General features: G+C 33.0%; 1 protein-coding gene across 1 annotated transcript in view; it reads right to left on the bottom strand.

Annotated features, from left to right (window-relative positions):
• Positions 1-2,869: 2,869 nt before the first annotated feature.
• LOC145312726 (uncharacterized) overlaps positions 2,870-15,396 on the bottom strand; it is a 30,076-nt gene continuing 17,549 nt past the window's right edge. The window contains exons 7-12 of the mRNA XM_080151980.1: positions 11,854-11,909; positions 10,716-10,758; positions 9,341-9,424; positions 5,840-5,980; positions 4,671-4,715; positions 2,870-4,444 (exon numbers count right to left, since the gene is read on the bottom strand). Of these exons, the coding sequence (XP_080008106.1) occupies positions 4,224-4,444; positions 4,671-4,715; positions 5,840-5,980; positions 9,341-9,424; positions 10,716-10,758; positions 11,854-11,909 (590 nt within the window). The 3' untranslated portion in view covers positions 2,870-4,223. The remainder of the gene's footprint in view (positions 4,445-4,670; positions 4,716-5,839; positions 5,981-9,340; positions 9,425-10,715; positions 10,759-11,853; positions 11,910-15,396) is intronic.

Here is a 15,396-nt window from a genome sequence, read left to right as displayed (position 1 = left end):
GGAACAGGCAGGGATTTAAAGGGATAAGACAATGGTCGAAAAATTTATGTACATCTCTAATGATTATACACAAAATTAGCTCTTCTCTAGATTTCAATTAGTGGTTTAAACGTTTGGACACTCGATTTACTGAACTAACCAATCAAAAGACAATAATAACAACAATGTCCCCAATTATAAAACTTTGGGGACTAGTGCAATAAACAGTCCAATGTCTCCTCCCTGCCCTGGGGAAGAGGGCAGGCAAGTTTTGGACAGGCAGGAAATGGTAAAAGTATAATATTCTAATTTTGCAAGATTTATTTGAGTCTACCCAACAAAAGCGGTTGCTTGATGCATCAATAGTTGCAAGCAAAATACCTTTATATGATATGGGTTGCATACCAGGGATCTAAAGGGATAAGACAATGGCTTATAAATAGATGTACATCCCAAATGATGATAATCAAAAATACTCCTTTGAAAGATCGCAATTAGTGGTTGAAACATTTGAACAATAAACTTAATGAATTAACCAAGCAATATATAATAAAAATTCACAATATTAAAAAACATGTTAAATGTCCAGAATGTAGTAATATTAGGAAAGTGGGTATGAAGTTGAGAAATAGGTGATTCAAATCCTTCTTATTAAATTGTTTGTCAGAATCCTGATCCCTTTCTGTAAAGTGACTATCATAACATTCAATTTTTTTCATGAAACCTACAACCCTTTAGTTATGTAACATCTCGAACAGCTTTAGTAGCTCTTTTGCCTGCAGCCGCAACTGTTGTAATTAATAACTCAACCAGCTGCGAATTGGAACAAAAAAGGTAGTAACCAATAATCAGCCGGTAATAATAGACATATCCCTACACAAGGAGCCAAAGTTTCATTCATTGAAAAGTTTAATCTAATAAATTTGATAATAGTATTTTGTAATACGATTCTAACGTGATTTTTCAGTACGAAATCGGTTTCCAAGCTATACTGATATGGTTATGTATCGCATCGTATTATCAACAGATATTTGCGGATGTAAAAATGTACAATTATTAGATTAAAACTAGTTTTGTTAGCCCCGAGTTACAGAAGAACCGGTTCTTATCTGGCGAAAATAATTGATTTGGAAGACATACCGAAAATAGTTTTCCTTGTTTTAAACAACAATGTAGTTACTGACCATTGAGCAATGCACTTTTTATGATGAAATAAACCTGTCGCAAGCAATTGTAATAAAATGGATATAGAACATACGTGGATATATTGAAAAGGGCAAAATTGTCGTCAATGATGCTAATATTAACCTCATCTATCGGTCAGTTTCTCCTTACAGGGAAGGGATGGAGGTTATCTTTATTTTAGTCAGCTGCAAGCATCACTTTAGCAGTGTACATAAAAATCTGTGCAACATTCAAGTAATAATAAATCGACTAGTAATAAAATGTTTATTACTTACATCGGAAATATCTATTTTAGGTCACCTTGTACCACTATACTACTACAACTACTGCCAACACAAAATGTAAATCTATATTTATATGAAACTGGAATGACAACATCCAGAAAGACGAGGTTCTGAAACGGTAGGAGAAACGAACGTTAACACTTGTAGGGTGTCAGAACTGAATATGCATAAGTTTCCAAAAATAACGATAAAAGTTATCCGTTACGAACGGACAGACTGAACGACCCTAATTAAAGGAATTCTTCGTAAAGTATAGTTTGTTTGCATAAAAATAAGACTTTTAATAATGCCTCGTTTTTATGTTTTTTAGCTTATGTTACATCCTAGCTTTATTGTAAATAGACAATTTAAGTAGCTTTAACATTAGCAACGCGTTTTATATTTGTCTGAAAGGGGAATTAAAGAGGGGTATTATAAATAATATCTAAATATATATGTTTATGCATAAAAATTTAAAATCTATGTTTGTAACTATATGCCACTTAAGAATAAAAAAATGTTGAAGTATTATCTTTTTAATGATTTCTTTCAGATATAACTTATTATGAGTTTAGGAAATCTGAACTTTCTACGACGCATTTACATGCAAAAAAAACTACATCCTATGTAAAAAAAAAGAGTTAAATCTTGAATTGTATTTTACTTGTATTTATTTTCAATGAAAAACTAGACCTTTATTTTATTCACTAAATTTAAATATCAAAACTTAATATTAGCATCCTCTGGTTTATTTCAGGGAGAAAGGGGACATTTGGCTATATATTACACTAGTCCCAAAATTTTATAATAACGGTTTTCTTTTCGTTGGCTTAACAACTTTGTGGACTTTTTATTAAATTTGGATTGGTGGATTCATTAAGTTTCCAAAAGTTGTAACCACTAATTGTAATTTACAGAAGGGATAATTTTGTGTATCACCATTGGAATCATTAATATATCGGCCATTGTCTTATCCCTTTAGATCCCTGGTTTGCTTGACATTTCATTTTAGGTTCAATTTAGTCATGCGAGGAGTTTTTAAACAATTACACATTGATTAATTGTTTGAAGCATTTAAATTAGTTTTCCTATCCTATGAAATATAGTTTTTTTTTGTCTGAAGCTTAAGATTTCAATTGCTTTTGTATCGATTGGGTTTTATATTTGAATTAAGCTTTATATTGGTTCTATGATGGTTTTAGGCAACTTTATGTTCAGATTGAAGCTTTAGATGGTTTGAAGCTATTTTCTAGCCCTTCTCTGGCCCTTCGAATACAGAGTCCTGGCCCTTCACATCGATCAATGAAACGGCACGCCTCCTTATTTCTAATATATTTGAAAATCAACTTTAAGTTGCCAGAAAATCGAAACAGAAACGTCTTGTCTTACGAAAAGCCTTTTTAGGAAACGAGCTACATTTTTGGAATTTATATAATAAACCATTAGCTAAATAAATGTATTTATGATAATTAAGCAATCAAATATTTAAAGTATATCTGACAAAATTGATAAATGAAAAATATAATAATTATTGAATAACATATTTTAAATTTCTCTTGATATGACGATAAAATGTAAAGAAAGTTTGTTTTTTTTTTAATTCCAAAATTTAAAATTTACTTGTTTTTATTTCTGCTGCTTTTTTCAAATAACGCTAAGAGATAAAGAATAATTTTATAAAATAAATAAATTTTGTCACAAATTGCTTTACATTATCTAGCAAATTTACAGTATGTGCAGTTAGAATTGGCACACTTCAAATTTTAATCCTTTTCGGATCTAGTGCAGTTCAAGGTAAAATGTTCTTGGTAATGATTATCTCCAAAAATCAATTTACTTTATTGGCTGCTGGCTTCCAAACAATTGAACGTACATATTTGGCCGTTACCAGCCTTTAATTAAACTTCATAACATTTTGGAGATAATCGAAACAAGGAACATTTTCCGTAAACTGCACTTTATCCTTTTTTAAAATTTTTTATAACAGTTTAGCAAACTTTATTTGTGCATTATTCATAAACTAAGCTTATTTACAAGTTTTTCTTTGAAAATAGCATATAGTATCCAATACAAAAAGGCGTCATCTAATACAAATTACCAATGGGAGGAAAGTATACGAATTACCATTGGTCAACGACAATGTATACTTGCCTATCATTGGTCATTTGTATTGTATGACGTCATTCTTTATTTGACACTATATATGTTTCTTTTCTTTGCATATTTTAAAGGCTGTTGATGCTTGTTAAGCAACCGCCGTTTATTTGGGCGGATGGACTGCGGCAGGTTAAAAAAACGAATTTTGATTTGGCTGCAATAAAATAAAATTATTGATATCTGAAAATCAGTGTAAGACCATCCCTGCTTTCATTTAAGGCTTGGTAGCGAATGACGCGCGGCTGCCAAGTCCCTTTTTATCACCATGGCGATTTGATGGCGACTCTGGTGATTTCTAATAAATTTAGAATACATCATTTAAAAGACTGCACGAAAATGGCAGCTTTTACAAATAACTCAAAAAAGGATAGAACATTTTTTTGATGCAGCGTATTATAGATAGCTTTACGCGGATATTAAAATAAAAATTAAAAGATTGGAACCAATTATGTTAGCTCGAAGATCCGGAGGCCTGGGCTAACAAAACTAGTCTTAAATAAAGGAACCTTATTTTAGCATTCATGGAAAATTATCTGTAATACGATGCTATGTATAATTTCTTAATATAGCTGAGAACCGGTTCTAATCCAGCGGATATTTGCCGGTTTCGAAGCCATACATGAATACAAAAATATTACATTATTGGTTGGTATCACTTTCTATGCACTTTTCATCGTCTCTTAACAAGCGATGATTATTTTCAGCAGCGCCATCATTGTCTTTATCATGTATATGGTCACTAGAATTATTAACAGCTGTTGAGTCTTGAGTATGGTTGTTGAGATGATTGTTGTATATATTGAATCCTTCTTGTTCTTTTCCTAGTGACATTTCATTTATTCTTTGTTGACCTTTCCCTGATTTAATGGATATGTTATTACCTGGATGTTGCACCAGATTATCATGTACTCTAATAAGTTAAACTTCTAGTTGACTAGAATAACAACACTACCCTTTTCCCTCCATCCTCTCCCCGTTTAATGGATTAATGAACTGACCAACAAATGAGTTCCGTGTAAACATCCTAAATTGACTACAATTTTCCCCTGTGTCATAATATCCACATATATTCTATATCCATTCCTGCTTGACTATGGTTCTGAAGCTGCCTGGCTTTATGGCTTGCATGACCTGAACATTATTGATTGTCAGACCAGGGATCTAAAGGGATGAGTAATGCCCCATTAATCAATGTACAAATTATCCCTTCTCTAGTGGATGAAATGATTAGACACTCAACTTAATGAACAAACCAATCAAAGTTCAATAAAAGTCCCTAAAGTTGTTCAGCCAACGAATAAGAAACATTACTATAAAAATTTGGGAACTAATGTAAACAGTTCAATATCCCCTCCCTCCCTGTTGTCAAACTATTATATATAGATAATTACACAAACAATATCCCATTCAATTTAAATAAACTCTTATCTTTTAATGAAATTAAATATGAAAACTAAAAATAAGCTGTAAATACAAAGTTTTGGGAGCCACAATTTTAGCGGAATGGAAGATGCAGTCGCCGGCCTAAAAAATCGGTGCTCGACAGCCGCCTGTAAGCTTCTACCTTTTTTAAAATTAAAAAAAAATAGCTTTAAGTCTAAACCTGACAATAATATGACATACCAATGTTTAAGACGGGTATAAATTTGAGGCCTAGTCGAAGCTAACGCGCAGCTGCCGAGCTGTGTTAAAAATAACCCCAAAAATAAACTTTGATTAACTTGCAGTTTTTAAAAAAAGGATAGGGGTAGAAGACAATTAATTGAGGAAATTTTATCCTTGCTTGTTTTAATGTATGTATGAACATAAAATAATTACATAATTGTTGATATTTATCAAATGCATTTAATTGCTGTTTATACTTGAAATCAAAAGTATATTTTGTAAGTACATTGAATAGCCTAAATTACCAATATATTTCAAAATTTGCAAAATGATTCCTATGACAATTAGGTACAATTTAGAGTAGCAACTTTATAATCATTGTAATTATATCATACAAAATTTTGTTGTCAAAAGTAAAAATTGGCAGGTTTTAAATTACATTTCTGGTAACGATTATACAGTCCCTACGCCTTCAAAATGTTATAAAAATCATCATGCAAAGTTTGAAATCTATAGGGCAGTTGTAACATATCTAAATTGAGCTACGGACGGACGGACCAGCGCTAATCATAGGAAATCTTCGCTTTTAAAAATAAATTCACCTTTTAAGCGATAACATTATATGCGAATTTAAAAAAAAATACTCTTACCTCTATTAAATTGAATATTTTCTCTGTCCCTTTGTTGTATCTGATGGTAGTCGCTGTGATGTTGATTGTTGTTCTTGTTACCCCGCTCGTCAATATCTCTATCGTTCTTGTGCACTCGCGAGGCAAGGTACATCAAATTGTCTAAACAATATGGATGTATTATAAATTACACCAGATTATCATGCACTCTAATAAAGTAGAATTTGTAATTGGCTAAATTAACGATCAACTCCTTTTATCCCATACCCGTTCCGTCCCATTATATGAACGAACTGCTTTTTATAGATAAAAGGAAAAGTAGTTTTATTTTAAAATTTCACATATTTTTAAAATTTTCTCTTCTACTATTGAAGATGGATTGCTGATTTTTTAGCGAAGGTTAAATTTTCCAACTCACTTTGACTTGATACTTAATTGTTGCAGCAACCAAAAATAACAATATCCCCAATCCAGCACCTATACCTGACCAATTAATTAGGTTCAAATTAGCAACTTAAATTAATGATGACAAATTTTCCCTTGCCAAAATATCCACGTATATTCCATATCCATTATGACTTAATATATTGCAAGTATTATAGGCAATACTGTAGGAAGAATGAGGTTAACATAATGTATATTTTCTGCAGGGATCTAAAGGGATAAGACAATGGCCAATAAATTGATGTACATCTTCAATGACGATACACAAAATTACTCATTCTGTAGAATACAATTAGTGATTCCAAAGTTTGGACACTCTACTTAATGAGTGCCAAAAGTTGATAGTCCAACCAATAAGAAAACGTTATTATAAAACTTTGGGGATTAGTGTAATAAACCGAACAATGTCCCCTCCCTCCCTGGTGAATATGTAAGTCACTTAATGTTAATAGATTGTTTTGTGAGAAGTAGCAAAAAATTGGCAACATTGGGTAATTTGTATATGCTTTAGGAAATGTCGAGTGTCATTTATGCCAGGGAGGGAGGGAGAGAACAATGGACTTAAAAAGTTATTTATAGTATTGTATTATAGACAGCTTTCCGCGGATATAAAAATTAAAAGAAAAAAAAACATTTTTGTTTGCTCCAAGATGCCGAAGGCATAAGCTAAAAAAACAGTTTTATGTTCGTAGAAAATTATACATAATGTCGAGTGTCATTTATACCAGGGAGTTGGAGAATGGACTGGAATTTTTATTTATAGCATCGTATTATAGACAGCTTTCCGCGGATATAAAAATGTATTATTAAAAGATGAAAACTAATTTTTTTAGCTCCGAGATGCCGAAGGCATAAGCTAAAAAAATGTTTTTGATGTTATGATTCTAAATTTTTATATTCGTAGAAAATTTGACAAAATACGATGATATACATAATTCGTTATTCTAAAAACTTTAAATCTTAAAGTATAAAAAGTGATACTGCCCAAACTTTTCCACCTAACCTAGAAGAAATATTGTTCATAATGGTGGGTACAATAATCTAAAGCTCATTGTCCTTATCCTTAAGATCCCTGAAATGGAATTATGTATTAAAGCCAAAAAAAGCAAATTGATATATATTCTTAATTGATAAGGAAAATTCTATGGTTGCAAAATCGATATATTATTACTTGGATGTTGCACCAGATTTTCATGTTATTTATATAAGATTGTAAGTTTGACTTTAACAAAGCATTTGATAGAAAACATAGAATTTTATATATTTCTTTGGAATCAATATATTATTATATCGATGCAATCACCATTACTTCATCCTCTCCACTCCTACTAGTTGAACGATTTGACCAATAAATGAGGACCATATTGGAAAGCTATTTTTTTCCCTGTTAATATACATTAATATATTCTTCTTACCTATGATTGAGATAGTAGATTTGAGATGAAGTAGGTCCACAACTGAGGCACATATGGCTAGGAATAAGGAGAACCATACCAGCAACTATACGACCTACCTATGATTGAGATAGTAGATTTGAGATGAACTAGGTCCACAACTGAGGCACATATGGCTAGGAATAAGGAGGACCATACTAACTATATGACCTACCTATGATTGAGATAGTTGATTTGAGATAAAGTAGGTCCACGGCTGAGGCACATATGGCTAGGAATAAGGAGGACCATATCAGCAACTATATGACCTACCTATGATTGAAATAGTAGATTTGAGATGGAGAAGATCCACTACTGAGGCACATATGGCTAGGAATAAGGAGGAACATATCAGCAACTATATGACCTACCTATGATTGAGATAGTAGATTTAAGATGAAGTAGGTACACTGCTGAGGCACATATGGCTAGGAATAAGGAGGACCATATCAGAAACTATATGACCTACCTATGATTGAGATAGTTGATTTGAGATGGAGAAGGTTCACTGCTGAGGCACATATGGCTAGGAATAAGGAGGACCATATCAGCAACTATATGACCTACCTATGATTGAGATAGTAGATTTAAGATGAAGTAAGTCCACGGCTGAGGCACATATGGCTAGGAATAAGGAGGACCATATCAGCAACTATATGACCTACCTATGATTGAGATAGTAGATTTAAGATGAAGTAAGTCCACGGCTGAGGCACATATGGCTAGGAATAAGGAGGACCATATCAGCAACTATATGACCTACCTATGATTGAGATAGTTGATTTGAGATGGAGAAGGTTCACTGCTGAGGCACATATGGCTAGGAATAAGGAGGACCATATCAGCAACTATATGACCTACCTATGATTGAAATAGTTGATTTGAGATGAAGTAGGTCCACTGCTGAGGCACATATGGCTAGGAATAAGGAGGACCATACTAGCAACTATATGACCTACCTATGATTGAGATAGTAGATTTAAGATGAACTAAGTCCACGGCTGAGGCACATATGGCTAGGAATAAGGAGGACCATATCAGCAACTATATGACCTACCTATAATTGAGATAGTAGATTTAAGATGAAGTAGGTCCACGGCTGAGGCACTTTTGGCTAGGAATAAGAAGGACCATATCAGCAACTATATGACCTACCTATAATTGAGATAGTAGATTTAAGATGAAGTAGGTCCACGGCTGAGGCACATGTGGCTAGGAATAAGGAGGACCATACTAGCAACTATATGACCTACCTATGATTAAAATAGTTGATTTGAGATGAAGTAGGTCCACTGCTGAGGCACATATGGCTAGGAATAAGGAGGACCATACTAGCAACTATATGACCTACCTAAGATTGAAATAGTTGATTTGAGATGAAGTAGATCCACGGCTGAGGCACATATGGCTAGGAATAAGGAGGACCATATCAGCAACTATATGACCTACCTATGATTGAGATGGTTGATTTGAGATGAAGTAGGTCCACTGCTGAGGCACATATGGCTAGGAATAAGGAGGAACATATCAGCAACTATATGACCTACCTATGATTGAGATGGTTGATTTGAGATGAAGTAGGTCCACTGCTGAGGCACATATGGCTAGGAATAAGGAGGAACATATCAGCAACTATATGACCTACCTATGATTGAAATAGTTGATTTGAGATGAAGTAGGTCCACGGCTGAGGCACATATGGCTAGGAATGCTATGTCTACATGAGGACCTGAACACATTTGTAAAATTCATTAAAGTCTTTTCTACAATAAGAGTTTTCAGGGATTCTAGTATTTCTTATTATTTAGATAGCTATGGTTTAATGGATTTCTACTTCTACTTTCTTTTCAAAAATAAAATAAATATAATGATAAAAGATTTATATAACTTGTCTTATTTTTTTCAATTATGTAGTAAGTTGTAAATATATGTTTTTGTGTCCAGTAAGACCTCGTAAACAGCTGGCCAAATAGTTTCAAAGTTTAAGAGTATTGGTCCAGGGCAAGTCCTTAGAGGCAAGGGATGAGGCCTTTTGTTTTAAAAAGTAATAAATTGTAAAATCTAATTTTAAATCCTATATGACCAGGTATTAAGGAATAGGACAATGAAATATTAATTAGTCTTTCGCAAAAATTATATTTGTAAAACAATGGCCGACAAATTTATGTACATACAATTTATAATTTACAAAATTACCCCTTCTGTAGATTACAATTATAGTTAAAAATAATTTGGTTAATAGTTTGGATAATTAATTAACCAACCAATCAAAATTCTATAAAAGTCCCCAAAGTTGTTAAACCAAAGAATAAAAAAAGTTATTTTAAAACTTTTGGGTCTAGGGGAATAAACAATCCGATGCTGATTTAACTGTCCCCTCCCTTCTTATATTATAGAGATTAAATATATAATTAAGTCTATTCTATGTGAAGCACTCTCTAGAACATTTGTAAAACAGACTTTAAACAATTATACTTAATGAGAATTGTCTTTTGCACATTTTTTTAGGCATATGCTTAGGGAAAGTTATTTATTGCATTTATTATAGATAGCTTTCCGAGGATATTAAAATGAAAAATTGAAAGTTTTTTAACTGGTATTAATTTTTTGATTTTTAATTTAATATTCGTAGTAAATTGTCTACAATTCGATGCTATACATGATTTTCAGTATGGCTGAGAACCGGTTCTAATTTAGCGGATATTAATCGGTTTTAAAGCCATACTAGAATATAACAAATAGACTGCAATATAAATCAAATTTGTTCATTGTTCAATGTTCACAGAGCTTTTAAGCAGACATAGTTACACTGTTTTTTTTGTCATTAAAATGGTGGGGGTGTCCTAACTGTGTGGGGATACCACCTACTAATTAACACATAACCTAACTTAAATAAAACACATTTACATAAAAAATTACTCCAATCCTCTTATTTTTAATATATTTCCAAAATAAGGGAAGGCAAGGATTTCGGTGCTCGACTACGTTCTTTTGGGGAAATCGCTATAATCATAATTTACCTATTTCAAGAGTGTACATGTTCATCTCTGGGGACAAAAACACCTGGAAAAGAATATAATGCATAAATATTCAAGTAAAAAAATCCAGTTTTGTTAGCCTGGGCTTTTGGCCACTTGGGTCAAACAAAACTGGTTTGTTTAATTTTTATATCCACGGAAAGCTATCTTAAATAACTAATAAACATCAAAGTTAAAAGATGAAAATGATTAAAGAAAAAAAACAAATTTATGAAACGATGCTGCTCTGCTGCAGTTTTTTCTGCAGCACTTAGATTGATAGAAAACTGAAAACAATTCATCAAAAGAAATGAAAATAATGCAGATCTTTGAGCCAGGGCTCGGCAGCTGCGTGTCAGCCGCGTGAAAGCCTCATTGAAATCGTCATATTATAAATTTAAAATTCAGCTGGATGTCTGAACCTGTTCCATAACAGCCATTCTATCTTTTCGAGAAAAAAAATGGGGTATAGTCCTTTCCACGACATCCCTCCATAAGGAGCGATTCTTCGTATTTTTAAAATGGCTTTTTATAGGGTTTTTTAGGTTAGGTTAGGTTATATTGTGTTAGGTGATTGCCCCACAGGGTTAGGTAATTGGCCCCGCAGGGTTAGAGCCCCCCGCAGGGGCTAGAAATAGGAGAAAAGCTACTTTGAAAAATACGAAGAATCGCTCCTTATGGAGGGATGTCGTGGAAAGGACTATACCCAAAAAATGTTTGTCACACTAGCAGGTTTAAATTTTAGGAGAATGCGCGGCTGTAGGGCCCTGCTTCTAGCTGCGTCAGAATACAACAAATCATAAAAATTGGAAAAAAATTGCAAATTCTAGGCTACTTTATAATGATTGCTTTGCTATTTAGCACCAGGGATCTAAAGGGATAAGACAATGGCTGATAAATTGATGTACGTCACCAATAATGATCCACAAAATTACTCATTCTATAGATTTAAATTAGTGGTTAAAACGTTTTAATACTTAACTAAACGAACCAACTAATAAAAATTCACTTAATTATCCAAAGTTGTTAAGCCAACGAAGAAGAAAACGTTATTACAAATATTTGGGGACAAGTGTAATAATCAGCTCAATAGCCCCTCGATACTACTCTATAACTAGAGACTATCTATCGGACATATTACCTGAGGTCCTCTAACTTCTTTTCTGTTAAATACTTGAGCCAGCTTCGTTCTACCACCTTGAAAAATTAATATAAAATTTGAAAAAAATGATATTAAATTACGTAAATAAAGGATACTGTATTGTATAAGGACATAGTTTCATTTTTAAGATTAAATTTTAAAGTTGTTTCACTAATAATATTGGATCGGATAAATTAGATAAATAAGATAATCATATCATAAATATATGTTCCAAAAATATATGCAAAAACATAAATTACAAAAAGAGCTTCTGCTACGAACGTACTTACGGACTGACCCTGTTTATTGAAAAGCTTTACTTTGAAATATTTTGAAATAAATCTAAAACTCAGATATGAAATTGTAATATTATGACATATTACTGCACACAAATGTATATTTGTGAATAGAAATGGCTTGTAATGGTTTTTACTCAGGAATTCAAAGGGATAAGACAATGGCTGGTGAATTTATGTACATCTCCAATAATGATACACAGAATTTTCTTTTTGAAGATTACAATTATTGGTTGAAACGTTCGGGCACTCAACTTCTTGAACCAACGAATAAAAAATTAAATAAAAGTCCTCAAATTTGTTAAGCGAACGAGTTATAAAGCTTTGGAGACTAGTGTAATAAATATCCCGATGTCCCCTCCCTCCCTGTTTTCAAAATGTTTTCTATCTTCAAATTTATGGTAAGAAAGTAGTTCATAAAACAAGAACGATACAAAGCATTAAAAATACATTTGGAAGAAATTATTTTTAAGTGAAACATGCAAGAAAACTGGTTGCATTGATTATTACCTTTCTAAAATCTATAAATCCATAAATTGATTACTCTACATAAATCTCAATTTTAATTTATATATTTATTAAATGCTATAAAACTAGAGAAAATTGGATTAAGGTAACTGCATACCTATATTACAACTAGTGGCGTGCGAAGGACACCCTCTTTGAGCCAAAATCATGGGGGGTGTATTTTTAGTGTCAGGGGGTATCTACATACCCACACAAAAATCAAATTTGTAACTTAATCTCTTGAGGATAAGACTTTTTTTACCCTGATATCCCCCTATGAACAGATCTATAGTAGAGTTGTATATACAGACAACTATTCCTATTTCAACGACCCTATTCATTTGCTTCTAAATTATTTTCTGCTACTTAGCTGAGATAATATAGGCGACACCATTGGTTGATTTTCAATGACCCAATAAAAAGGTTGCACAAGGTTAATGCGATGGAGGAATGCAGTTATTTAACTCTTTCTCCCTCTAGTGTTTTATTCTAATCCCCTATTCTATATTATTTGGGTGTAGAGCCTTGTAAAGGGGGTTCAGCCAACCTTAATTTTACCAGGGGTATTGTTTCACCCCCCCCCCCCCCCTCCTTCTGCACACCCCTGACTAGAACCCAATCACGAAATGCCCCGATTTACTGGCATTCTGAGACTCAACATATCAGGAATCTAAAGGGATAAGACACTGTACATCTAATGGTGATAAACAAAATTCCCCCTTCTCTGCAAATTACATTTTTTGGTTAAAACGTTTGGGCACTCACCTTAATGAATCATCATCCAATCAAAATTCATTAAAAGGTCCCCACAGTGGTGAGTTAATGAATAAGAAAACTTTATTTAAAACTTTGGGGACAAGGGTAATAAACAGCCCAGTGTCCCCTTCCTTCCTGCAATCTCTAGAGAGAGAAAGAGAGAAATATGATTTATGAAGTGAACTGCTCAGCTCTTGTTTACGAATATATATTTTTCCTGTCGGATCAGAGGGAGAGAGAGAGAGAGAGAGAGAGAGAGAGAGAAAGAGAGAGAAAGAGAGGGAAAAAGAGAGAGGGAGAGAGAGAGAGAGAGAGAGAGAGAGAGAGAGAGAGAGAGAGAGAGAGAGAGAGAGAGAGAGAGAGAGAGAGAGAGAGAGAGAGAGAGAGAGAGAGAGAGAGGAGAGAGAGAGAGAGGGAGAAAGAGAGAGAGAGAGAGAGATGGAGAGAAAAAGAGAGAGAGAGAGGTGCTCCGCTCTTGTTTACGAATATATATTTTCCCTGTCGGATCATAAATTCCTGTTTTCGATAACCTTGTGATTTATGGCTTGAAAGCAGATAAATATCAATTTGCTTGCGAGTAGTTATTTTTCTTTCTTGCTTAACTGAGATAAAGGTATCTACTTTATAATTTCAAAGGGATAAGACAATGCCCGATAAATTGATGTAAACCCTACCCCTTCTGCAGATTTGGACACTCAATTAAATGAATCAAACAATCAAAAATCAATAAAAGTTCCCAAAGTTGCTAAACAAAGAAATAATAAAACGCCATTATAAATCTTTGGAGACTAGTGTAATTAAGAGCCAAATGTCCCCTCTATCTCTGGTTTGAATGTGCATTTATATTATCAATATCTTATCTACCACACTTTACCAACTAAATACATTTTAAGTAATTCTCACTTCAAAACAAGGATGGCAACATCCAATAAGGGAAACTCTATAATTAAAAGTACGGAAGGTCGAACCTGCCTTAATTATAGAAAAGCTTTGCTTTAAATAAAGCAAATTATATTTACATATTCCCCTGTTGTAGGCTAACATTATATTTTTATGTTATTGGAATAATGAGTTAATGAACTACATAATTGTTCTTATTAAATCATAATAACAACATAGTACATTATTCTTTCAAGTTAATTTTACAATTTTAAGTGTTTTTTTTCTATTTTGAAATGGTTGTCCTTTATATATACACTAGCGGCTTCGCCCCTAGCCTAAAAAAATGGGGGAGGGAGAATTTTTGTTTATGGGGAGGTTGGGGGTGTCCCACCCCCCAACAAAATAGCCTAAAACCACCACAGGACCAGTAGGTATATTCCCTGAAGAGTAGAATCCGATCGGTTCAGTGGTTACCGAGATCTTAAGGGACAGACAGACAGACAGACAGACGGACAGACGGACAGACGGACAGACAGACATCGTTCTACTTTGTATTATAGATAAAACGTAAACCAGGGATTGGGGTCATTAAGCTGTTAATTACACTAGTCCCCAAAGTTTTTTGACAGCGTTTTCGTATTCGTGGCTTAACATCTTTAGAGACTTTTATTTAATTTTGATTGTTTAGTTCATTAAGTTGAGTGTCCAAACACTAATTGTAATTTACAGAAAAAGTAGTTTTGTTTATTATCATCAAGGTTGTACATTAATTTATTGACCACTGGCTAATCCATTTAAATCACTGGCTTTAAAAAGGGATAACAATATTCATAGAATTAAATTTTACAAATTATTAATAACTAAATATGTATATGTCCACTTTTTTAACAAAATAAATAAGTTATCAAATCTGATTAATTATGATATTCAGATTAACTAGCGAAATACTATTTAATTGCTATTAGATTAACTAGTAAAGTAGCTTTGCATAGTTCCAATAATATCTTCTTTACAAATATGTAAAATTTCTATGAAAAATAACATTATTGAAGAAGGCTCTGTTTTAAGGTTTAACACAAATATGCAAAAGTTCCTATAATAT

This window comes from Acartia tonsa, chromosome 2 (genome assembly GCF_053477335.1).
Source record: "Acartia tonsa isolate MP-2025a chromosome 2, ASM5347733v1, whole genome shotgun sequence".
In the NCBI taxonomy this organism is placed as follows: Eukaryota; Metazoa; Arthropoda; class Copepoda; order Calanoida; family Acartiidae; genus Acartia; species Acartia tonsa.
This window is presented reverse-complemented; position numbering and strand designations above follow the sequence as displayed.